The sequence below is a fragment of the Gracilinanus agilis genome, chromosome 3 (assembly GCF_016433145.1).
Source record: "Gracilinanus agilis isolate LMUSP501 chromosome 3, AgileGrace, whole genome shotgun sequence".
Lineage (NCBI taxonomy): Eukaryota > Metazoa > Chordata > Mammalia > Didelphimorphia > Didelphidae > Gracilinanus > Gracilinanus agilis.
Window position 1 is genome coordinate 640,906,870 of NC_058132.1, and position 11,580 is coordinate 640,918,449.

General features: G+C 48.3%; 1 protein-coding gene across 1 annotated transcript in view; it reads left to right on the plus strand.

Annotated features, from left to right (window-relative positions):
* The first annotated feature begins 3,949 nt into the window (after positions 1-3,949).
* ACAP2 (ArfGAP with coiled-coil, ankyrin repeat and PH domains 2) overlaps positions 3,950-11,580 on the plus strand; it is a 127,274-nt gene continuing 119,643 nt past the window's right edge. Inside the window, exons 1-4 of the mRNA XM_044669497.1 lie at positions 3,950-4,197; positions 4,954-5,078; positions 10,636-10,804; positions 11,315-11,419. Coding sequence (XP_044525432.1) covers positions 3,950-4,197; positions 4,954-5,078; positions 10,636-10,804; positions 11,315-11,419 — 647 coding nt within the window. The remainder of the gene's footprint in view (positions 4,198-4,953; positions 5,079-10,635; positions 10,805-11,314; positions 11,420-11,580) is intronic.

Sequence of the window (11,580 nt, forward strand, 5' to 3'; positions counted from 1 at the left end):
TCCTCCTCCTCCTCCTCCTCTTCCTCCTCCTCCTCCTCCTCCTCTTCTTCCTCCTCCTCCTCCTCCTCCTTCTCCTCCTCTTCCTCCTCCTCGCTGCTCACTGCTCCCAGACTGTGACTGGATCCAAGTATGAGCAATGCAACAGTCCCCTGTGCAAAGGACCAGCTACCAGGGGAATTTGGGGACGATCAATGTGCTGAGTTTCTCCTAAGCCAGTTTTGTTATGGCAAATGTGAGAAATAGTGTCACAGCAGCCATTTACTTCTCATAATGCTGGTAGCGAGAGGCTGCTGGTTGGAGGGCCACCATTTCACATTCTTGTTAAGCTCGCCTTTGTTTCCAGAGAGCCGGGTTTTCTGATGAGCGTGTGCATTCTGCAGTGAAGAAGGTTCGTTTTAGGATGGTGCACGGCAGATCCGACTGGTCATCCCTTGTTATTGCACGTCATTGTTATCAGAAGACAAGATATTGGGGGGTGAGGTGGGGTGGCTTTGCTTTCATGAGCATTTAGAAACTGGCCAACAAATTTCCTCCTGGCCACTTCTGCCTGAGGCCAAAGAAAGGAGATGGAGGGCACAGCTGAGGGAGAGGGAAACTGGGGTAAGAAGGGGAAAAATGGGCATAGATAGCCATTGCAATTCAAGCACGATGTTCTGATTTAAATGGAATTTTAAGATTTTCTTTACAAATCCCAAGTCTTGTGTATGGTGAGAAATCCTTATGGATTCTATTTTTTTAGAAGTAAAAGCCATGCACTGTAGCCGCATTTTTGGAGGCGTTTTTAGGTACATTTTCCAGAGTCCATTGAAGGACTAATACATCCTGATGATTATTTCTTCTATAGGGGGTCACCTTGATTTTTTTCTTTTTAAGTCTGGGAGACTGGCCTGATTGAGCATTTGCCTTTGACTATTCTTTTTCTCTGCTCGATAACCATTGGCCCAGATGGCTATTAGGAAAGAACTTCCCCACCAGGGAGTTTTCTAGGGGCAGCCTGCATTTTACCACTCCACTCCTGGCCGGTGGGTGAATCTATCAAAATGTACTAATGTTCATTTTGCCAGATTTTTTGAAAAAGAGAATTCATGCAGAATTCCTGGAACCTTAACTATTACCTCAAGTCACTTCTTGGGGAGTCAGATCCTGGGCTAGATTTTGACAGCCTGGATCTGGAAGAAAAGAAGCTACCGAAAACATCTCTGCAAAGAACCTCACAGCTATAGAAGAAAGGTTTCACCAAACACCCAAGAGCTACTGGAAACGGAGAAGTATTTGGTTGGTTGTTTTTTTTGGTTTCCCACTTTCATTAACTTTTAGAATTAATACTGTAGGGGGCAGCTGACAGTGGATGGAGAGCCAGGCCTAGAGATGGGAGGTCCTGGGTTCAAATTTGATCTCAGACACTTCCTGGCTGTGTGACCCTGGGCAAGTCACTTGACTCCCATTGCCTACCCTTACCCCTCTTCTGCCTTGGAGCCAATACACAGTATTGACTCCAAGACGGAAGGTGAGGGTTTAAAAATAAAAAAAGGAGAGATTCGGGTAACTTAGGATATCTCGCATTATGGCCACAACAGGAGAATTATTTCCGCGATAATTTTTATTTGCAGACTTTTTGCTTTGTTTCTTTCATGGTATTTCATTCCTAAAGTTTCCTGGAAGTATAAAAGAGTTGAAGAAATTCAAATAACAGTCGATAGGAGTAAAATGTCTCGGCCATTCGTGTTAAATATGTAGTTAAATGTATTTTTTAAAATCCCCACCATCACAAACCTCCGCCAAGCGGGCTGTGGAGATGTTCAGTGTGTGCGGAGTTAGAAGTATCTAGTTTTAAGAACTTTTGGAGTTAATTTTTAGTTTTGAGACTTTTTGCATTTGACCTTTACAATTATTTTGAAGCTGAAATTGTTAGGCGAGCCTCCTTAGTGTGGTTGTGGAGTTTTAATAATAGGACACTTAATTAGAAACATTACTCAGTATTAGCTGATAGTTATTTTTTCCCCATAAACAGCGAAGAGGGCTATTTTGGGATTTACAAGCCCTGATTAACCTGTGATGTGGATTTTATTTCTGCTTTTATATTCCTATAGTTTGTTTTGTGTCTATTTTTGGTGTTGCTTTCTCTATGTGATTACTTTGGCAATTTCTTCTCTGATTATGTAGCTTGTGGATTTTTTATGTAATTGGTATTGAAGAGGGAAATAGAAATAATAAGTGGTTGCCACTTGTTAATGAGGTTACTTTCAAAATTGACTTAAGCTCCAATGCCAAGGAATGTTGAAGGACTGATAGCAGGTTAATGCAAGCCCAAATTAGCAACATATATTAATCCTATAGATGAGTAAGTATGCCGAAAGTCCATCAAGTCCTATTGGAGAATGTGTTCATAGACTTCTTGTTTGTTTTTTTTTTTTAAACCCTTGTACTTCAGTGTATTGTCTCATAGGTGGAAGAGTGGTAAGGGTGGGCCATGGGGGTCAAGTGACTTGCCCAGGGTCACACAGCTGGGAAGTGTCTGAAGCCAGGTTTGAACCTAGGACCTCTCGTCTCTAGGCCTGACTCTCACTCCACTGAGCTACCCAGCTGCCCCCCTCTTGTTTTCTTTTGCAGCAAACGAAGTCATCGGCATGAAGGAGAAATCTACTGGAGAGAAAGAATGCCAAAGTCATCACATCAGGACCCCCCATCCGGATACATGGAAAGACTTCAGGACTTGGGGTAGATGTTTTGTGCTGTTAACATTTTTTGCCAAAGGCAGACTGCCTGTCTTTCTGGCCTGCGGTCAATGCGCCGGGTCTTTGGGGGGTGCCCCCAAATGCCAGCTGTCCATACTTATGTCCAAAGTTTTCCACCATTAGTAACAGGGTCAAAAACTCGATAGCATCACCCATTTGCCCGTTTGTTTGGGCAGCTGCATTTAGCCTTGCCCAAAAGGGGGCATGCCAACAGGAAATTTGGTGCCCCAGTTTTACTCCTGCCCTTTTAGAAACCCCAGTGCCGGGCACACCTGTTTTGGGTTGAACTATAGGCTTTAGAGCTTTTTGGGACCCTCGTGTGGGTGGGACATAGTCAAATGTTGAGAGCTTTTATTTGTCTTAGAAGCTTCTCTTATCTTGTTCAAGTTCTCTCAGGAGGCCCAGCTCTTCATTTGACCCTTACCTCGGTAAACTGGCATAGCTGACCGCTCCCTGACACCTCCGCGCAGCCTGCTTACAGTTGGTCCATGCAGGCTTGCCATACCTAGTTCTCCAGAGGGTATGAGAGACCCCCAAGTTCTGTCCTTCTTCAGAGCTGGCAACTAGCGCCGTGCCTTCTCCCAGGGACACGTGCCCAGAGTCCCCGGGGTGCGGCCCCGTGTGGCAGCCGAATATTGGACCTCTCCCTGTTCTGATGAAAGACTTGGGTTTTCTGGCTCCTGGTGGTTTCTGTGTTGTTTCCCAGTTAACCCAGAGCACAGCACCTTTTTGGATGTAGGCATAGGATGGACTGTGCCCGGGTATCCTATGTCTCTCCTAAGAGACCTTGTATCGCTTCTGACGTCTCTGTGAGGACTTGCCTTGTGTGAGTTCTTCATAAAATAGTCTTTTAGGCAAATGCATGTTTAGCATTTGGCCAAAGCGGCCAGCCTGCAGCAGAGGCTGAATGCCCGGCAGTTCGGCTCAAGAAGGGCCCTCAGTGTCCGGGACCTTCTCTCGCCAGGCGATCTTCAGAATCGTCCCGAGTCGATCCAGATGGAGGCTATTCAACTTCCCGTCACGGCGCTGGTATGCCCTTCACATGTCCCAGCACACGGCAATGAGGTCGGCCTGATGGCTCTGTAGACCTCCAGTTAGGTGGGCAGCCTGAGGCCTCTCTTCTCCCACACTTTCCTTTTAAGAATCTCTTGGCTTGGAAATAACACAGAAGGACCAAAGTAGCCAGAAAACCCAAGTCTTTCATCAGGACAGGGATGGGTCTGATATTCGGCCACCACCCAGAGCCCAGCGCCAAGCTCTCCGCAGGGCCGCAGCGTGGGGGCTCTGGGGACGGATCCCTGGGAGAAAGCACCGCGCTAGATGCCAGCTCCCCGAAAGGGACCTCTGGAGAAACTCGGTGTGGCAAACCTGCAGAGACGAACTTCAAGCAGGCTGCGGGGGGTCTGCAGCCAGCCTCAGGGCGTCTGGGAGCTGCCGACCCCAACAATTTACAAAGGAAAGGGTCAGACTAAGAGCTGGCCATCCTAAGAGAGCTTGAACAAAATAAGAAAAGTCTCTAAAACAAATAAAGGCACTCAACAATCTGACTGTGTCCACGGCTCCCACCCACGCTAGGGGCCCAAACAGCTGTAAAGTCTATAGTCCAACCCAAAACACGTGTGCCTGGCACTGGGGGTTTCTAAAAGGGCAGAGGAAAAATGGAAGTATCCAAATTCCCTGTCGATAATTCTCAAACACTGAGTGAGCTCTGAGGCAGCTGGGTAGGTACAGCATTGGCCCTGGAGTCAGGAGGACCCGAGTTCAAATTTGACCTCAGACACCTACTAGCTGTGTGATCCTGGGCAAAATCACTTATTAATCCTGTTTTCCCTCTTTTTCCTTAGCTGTAAAATGAACTGGAGGAGGAAATGGCAAACCATATCTTTGCCAAGAAAACCCCCAACGGGGGCATAAAGTGTTGGACACGACTAATCAACTGAACAACAACAACACAAGCTTTATTAGATAGGAAAGAGCAAAGGGAATGAGTTCTTAGAACTCTCCAAATTCCTATGAGGCTTTCTATTACCTCCAGGGTAAAAAGGAACTTCTCTGCTTGGCATTTAAATGATGTGATCACTGCCTTATGTCTGTATAGCCTTCATTTCCAAATCTCTCCCTGCCCACCTAGCTTGGCACTGAAAGTCTCTAGGATCAAGTGTCTGCCTGCCTCCCTCAGAGTAGCTTCCGTTCTTCCCCTTTCTTCTTTTTCTTCCAGGATTCTTGCTGTTCCTCGAACTCGGCACATCATCATCTCCCCCCAGAAGGGCTGTGCCCCTGAAGCGCTGCTCTCCTGTGCCTCCATCGCTCAGCCACCTTCTTGTCCTTCTGGGCTCAGCCCAGGCACCACCTCTGTTGGGTGGCTTTTCCTTATTCTCCTCCCTCCTCAGGTCACTTGAATCTCCTCGTTTCCATGTCATGTCCATTCAGTAAAGCAGAAGCTCCTCCATGGCAGGCACAGGGTTTCCTCTTGTCTCTGTAGCTCCTGGGCTAGCATGTGGCTTGCACATGGCAGACCCCTGACACATAACTGAATTGAATCAGATTGAGAGATTAAAGAGCATGTGGATGGAATCAAAGGTCAGGGACAGGAGCCCGGGATGGAGAGCCAGAAGACTCGGTTGGAATCCTGACTCTGCCCTTCATGGCCAGTTCCTTTGCTAACATTAGTCAAATCACCATAATGGGTCTCGTTCCCTTGACCCTGGCTGGCCTCTGCCCCTGCCGGTGAGCATCAGGGTCATGTAGGCTTGGGGGATAACGAGTGCAAAGGCACTGGGAAAGGGTCAACATGAGGCAGTCATCTGTCCAGTCCAGGCTGGCAGAGGAATAGGCCTAAAGAAGTCTGGGCTGAATGAGCACAGGGTCTGGCTAGGAGAACACCTCATGGAGCACCCCATCACCAGGGAGGGGCCATACACTAGGGCAAGAGGAGGGCTCCGACTCATATGGGTGTGCTTCAAAAGAAACGGATGCCAATGAGCTGCTTTGTGGATCCCTGTTTCTGGATCACAGATGCAGGGCAGTTGGAGGAAGTGACCTGTGCTCAGGGCGTGTCTGGGGTAAAGAGAGATTAAGGGTTTAGAGAAGAGGAAATTCAGAAACTAGCTGTCCTAGTCTAGCTCTGACTTGCTAGCTTCTAATGCAGTCTGAAGCCTGCAGAGGAATAACCCCGGGTGGAAGGGAATCTCAGCCCAAAGGGGACCTTCAATTCTGTCCTTCTGAGTCAGCCAAATTTCCCAATTGGACAAATGGGCAAGGGACATGAACAGGCAATTTTCAGATAAAGAAATCAAAACTATCAATAAGCACATGAGAAAGTGTTCTAAATCTCTGATAATTAGAGAAATGCAAATCAAAACAATGTGAGGTACCACCTCACACCTAGCAGATTGGCCAACATGACAGCAAAGCAAAGTAATGAATGCTGGAGGGGATGTGGCAAAATTGGGACACTAATGCATTGCTGGTGGAGTTGTGAATGGATCCAACCATTCTGGAAGGCAATTTGGAATATGCCCAAAGAGTTTTAAAAGACTTCCTGCCCTTTGATCCAGCCATGCCACTGCTGGGTTTGTACCCCAAAGAGATAATAAGGGAAAAGACTTGTACAAAAATATTTATAGCTGCGCTCTTTGTGGTGGCAAAAAATGGGAAAATGAGAGAATGTCCTTCGGTTGAGGAATGGCTGAACAAATTGTGGTATCTGATGGGGATGGAATCCTATTGTGCTCAAAGGAATGATGAACTGGAGGAATTCTATGTGAACTGGGAGAAGCTCAATGAACTGATGCAGAGTGAAATGAGCAGAACCAGAACATTGTCATAGAAAGTAAAACATTGTGGAACAAGCCAATGTAATGGACTTTGCTACTAGTAGCAATGCAACAAGCCAGGACACTCCTGAAGGACTTGTGGGAAAGAATGCTCTGCACATTGAGAAAAAGAACTATGGGAATAGAAATGCAAGGGCAAAACGCATGACATCACTTATCACATGTATATATGGGGATGTGATTTGGGGTTTAGGCTTTAAAAGATCGCTCTATAGCAAAAATGAATAATATGGAGATAGGTATCAAGTGATAACATTTGTTTTTAATTTAATTTAATTTTTTCCATGGTTCCATGATTCATGTTCTTTCCCTCTCCCCCTGTAGCCAATGCACAATTCCACTGGGTTTTATATGTATAATTGATCAAGGCCTAATTCCATTTTATTGATAGTTGGACTAGAGTGATCGTTTAGTGTCTTCATCCCAATCATCCCCCCATCAATCCATGTGATCAAGCAGTTGTTTTTCTTCTGTAGTTCTACTTCCATAGTTCCTCCTCTGAATGTGTACAGCGTTCTTTCTCATAAGTCCCTCAAAATTGTTCTGGATCATTCAAGTGATAACATTTGTGTAACCCAGTGGAATTGCTTGTTGGCTTTGGGAGCGGGGAGGGAAGAGGAAAGTGAAAGAAAATGAATCATGCAAACATGGAAAAATATTTAAAAATAAAAATTAAAAAACCCAACAAATTTCCCAATTGGCAGAGCAGCAGCAGTCTACTGTTGCTTAGATCCAAACCCAGGTTAGGAATTTGTGGAACTCGGACCAAAGGGGCAGAAGACTTTGCCCTGGATCAGACACTCTTGGAACAATGAAAGCTTATAGGTCACCAGCCTGAGATGTCCTTGGGATCCTGAAACAATACAACAATCAATGCCTCCAGGAAAGCAGCCAATAGGATCAGCACAGACTTTCTCTCCAGAAGGGAACAGAACCTAGTCCTAACATCAGAGCTAAAGTTGGAAAGTAGGCTACAAGAAAGAGCAAATTAGGGTGTCATGATTTTGGTTTCAGGGCCCCTCAAGACACAAACCCAGCTGGAAAAAATGACTCCAGAACATCTCTTAAGTTTTAGAGATAGTTTCTCAAACAGAGGCCTCATGTTGCAAACCTAGAGAGAACTTATAAATACACTGATGTGAAAGGTGGTCTGCTTAAACGAAGATTTTTTTTAAAACAATCTATAAGTAAAGCCTCAAAGAAAAACAAATCTCAAACACAAATTCAACGAGCCTTCTTGGAATAGACAAAGTAAGAATTTGAAAAAGAATAATGAAAAATGTTTTTATAAGGGAAATGAGACTCCTAAGAAAAAAATGGAAAAGAGGTGAGAACTATGGAAGAAAGAATTAGAAAAGCAATTAGCCACTTGGCACAAGAGGTTCAAAACTTGCTGGGGCAAAAAATTCACTGAAAATTCAGGTCCCTGTTTTATCATTTTTTTTTTTTAACCCTTGTACTTCGGTGTATTGTCTCATAGGTGGAAGATTGGTAAGGGTGGGCAATGGGGGTCAAGTGACTTGCCCAGGGTCACACAGCTGGAAGTGGCTGAGGCCGGGTTTGAACCTAGGACCTCCTGTCTCTAGGCCTGACTCTCACTCCACTGAGCTACCTGTTTTATCATTTTAGCCAACCTAGTAGGTATGAGTTGCCATTCCAGAATATGGTCCCTTATCTCAAGTGCCTAGCAAAGTGTTTGACAAATTGCTGTTGCCTGTTAAAGCTTATTGATTGATTGACTGACCGCAACAGGGAGCCCCTGGAGCTTCTTGAGCAAAGGGAGTAACATGGCCAGACTTGTGCAAGAAAAGAATCACAGAGATGGACAAAGTAATTTGGGTGACTTGGTATTCAAAGACATGACCCTTTAAGCAAAGAAAGCCCTTCAGACTCCCTTAAAAAAGGATCCTTTTCCCAAAGCTTCTCCTAATAGAGAAACTCTCAAAAATAAAGACCAAAGGAATTATTCTCTCCCCGTATTGGCCTCTGTCCAGGTAACAGATGAAGACCCAACGACCTTCTCAGAACCAGGGTTAGTTCAACGAAATTAGAAGAGGTAGATTTTAGGCTTCAAGAACTGGGGAAGGGGTCAGTGAGGTCATTCAGCAGCATTCAGACCTACTTCCTTGAGGAGAAAGTCCAGGCACCAGGGGGTCTCCAGTCCTGTTTCTCCTAGTGGTTATAGTCCAAACACTATACTGTACCCAGATGGTGCAAGGGATGTGTGGTCTTTGTAGGCTGTGTTCTGATTGGTGCTACTCCCAATTTCTGCCATACTTATCTCAAGGGCTTTTTGAAGGGGGAGTACAGTAATGGGGGCTCTAAACGAAGGGCTGGGAGATCATTTGAACAGGAGTATATCCCACAGAGCATGCACTGACCTCAGTCCTGAAGGACTCAGCACTCAAAGAGAAGGAAGCAATTCCCTTGTTGGTCCGTTGGGTCCATGACAGCAGAATGTATGGGACCTTTTATTGGCTCCATCCCCCGGCTCAATCTCTCCTCCCATCAGCCCATTCTCTGAGGATGACTAAAGACTTGGTCAGTGGTTCTGTTTTTCCAGCTTGACACCTCTAACCTCTGGCCTCCCCTGACCACTACCTCTACTTTCTATTTTATAGAGCCACAATGAAATCAATTGGGTCATTGCTCCTGGGACGGGTGGATTATTCTATACTTTTTAATATGCGTTTTCAAATTACATGTAAAAACAATTTGTAGCTTTCATTTTTAAAAACGCTGAGTTCCAATAGTCTTCCTCCTTCTCCTCCCGGCTTCCTGAGACAGCAAACAATTAAATCTAGATCATACATGTGCAGTCACGCAAAGCCCGCTTTGTCACTCTACTTCTGAATGGCTCCAGTCTTCACAAAGCCTGGCTCTCTAGCTACCCCCCTCCCTTCTCTGCACTGTCCTAGCCATGGAGAGCCGGGACAGTCTTCATTTCTGGCTTTGGCTTACTCAGCGCAAGCAGAGGGTGGGCTCTTAATAAAGATATTTTCATTTACCGGGCTTCTTCGGCCTCATGTTCTGTTTCTTTTCTGGGAAGAAGTCCCTGGGCACTGACCCTGGGAGAGGTGCTTCTGGCCTCAGGGGCATCCTTGGGAAGGGGTCAGGTTGGGAGCCCCCTGGTAGGTCCAAAGCTGCCCATCTGCCTGGCAGGAAGAGGGAGGGTCTGACAGCTCTTCCTGCGCTTGTAGAAGGTGAGGCTCCTAAAAGGCCTTGCCCAGAGGGATTCGTCTTCAGAGCACAGAGCCAGGGGCAGGTGAAGCTGCTGCAACATTCCCATAGAAAGCTTCCTGGTTTGCTGTTTCAACCCTCAACCTCCTGGGAAAACATGAGAGTAGTAAGTTGTGAGCACTGGGGGCACGGTGGGCACAGAGCCTTGCCTGCAGGCGGGAAGACCTGAGGTCCTTCATAGCTGTGTGACCTAGGGCAAGTCATTCAACCTGTTTGTCTCAGCTTCTTCAACTGTAAAGTGGGGGAAATATGAGCAAGATACGTGCCCGTTCCCTTCCTGTTTTAATTTATTCGCATTTCTCAAATGTTTTTCCCTTTGAAAGAAAGTTGCCTGCTTCCACTCTTAAAAAAAACCAAACCCAAACCCCTTTAAACCATACTTAGAATCCATTCCAAGACCTAAGGATGGTAAGGGCTAGCCCGTGGGGGTTAGGTGACCTATCCAGGGTCACCTGGCTAGAAGTGTCGGAGGCCACTTTTGAGTCCAGGTCTGCATTGAGGCAGGCTCTCAGCTCTGTGCTTCCTTCAAAGCGCAAGTCTGAGCAGCCTTAAGGAAAGGCTTGTGGCTGTTGTCCGCTGAACTGGAAGAGGATCATGGAGAGAGGATGTTGGGCTAAGAGGAGCGGAGCAGTCCAAAGACCTGGGCCTTACTCTCTCCTCCTCAGTCATCAGGTCATCGGCGATGGCCAATGGCCGGGGGCACCTGGGATGAGCCTGGCGTCTTCCTCGTCCGGCAAGCCTGGAGGGCTCCAAGGGTGCTGGGACAGATCCTTTTCAGCTGCTCATTCCTCCGGGAGTCTTCACGTGCTGGGGCTCCCCTCCAGCCCCTCCCCCCTTCAAGCTCTGGTCGCTGCGGGGAGCTGGGTGCCAGGGACCCCGCGGTATCAGGCTCGCCAGCACGCCCTATGCCCTGACTCAACGCTGCGTGGTGTGTGCGTGTGGGGTGGGGTCGCCCGGCGCCGGGCTACGATGGATCCAGGATGTAGCCTCGATGTCAGGATCTCGGCCTTGGGCACAGCTTCCCCTTAGCTGGCTCCTCGAGGCCGGGAGCCATGCCCCAGAGCCTCCGGGTACCTCCAGGAGCTGGTCTGGGGATTGCCCAGGGTGTCTTTCAGAAGGAGGGCACCCGCTAGGGCCAGAGTAAGCCTTGGACCCGCAGCCTCTGAATCAAATGCTGGGCTCTGCCCGGCGCCAAGTGGGTTGCTTTAGAACCCTTTAAGGGGGGGAAAAACCTGGAGCAACCAGCGTCCTCTCCACTGCGCAGCCGCCACAGCGCAGCTCAGCCGCAACCAGGGGCGGGGGAGGGGAGGGAGGGAGGGCTGGATAGGAGGTGCGAGGGAAGGAGGGCATCACGTGAGCTCAATACTCAAGCTCCCCAGTCCGCCTCCCTACAGAATCGGGTTGCGATTGGCCTGCCGTCCCTCGGCGCAGCGCTGCGATTGGCCTGATGTCGTCAGAGCAGGGGCGGGCTTTTCAAGTGTCCCCTCTCGCCCTGGGCCCCAGGAGCCATCGCTCACACCCGTTGCCACAGCGCCCGCGGGAGATCCGGCCGCAGGCTCCTCCCATTGGCCCTCTGGCAGGCCCGGCCTGTCTGTCAGAGCTGCTGCCGTACCCGCGTCTCACGCAATCCACAGGCCCCGCCCCCGCCCCGCCCCGCGCCGGCGCGTCCTCCCCGTGGCCCCGCCCTGCCCCCGCCTCCGCCCCGGCCCGGCTCCCAGTGCCTCAGCCTCCGCCCCGGTCCCGTGTCCGCCTCCGTCCCCCCGCCCGTC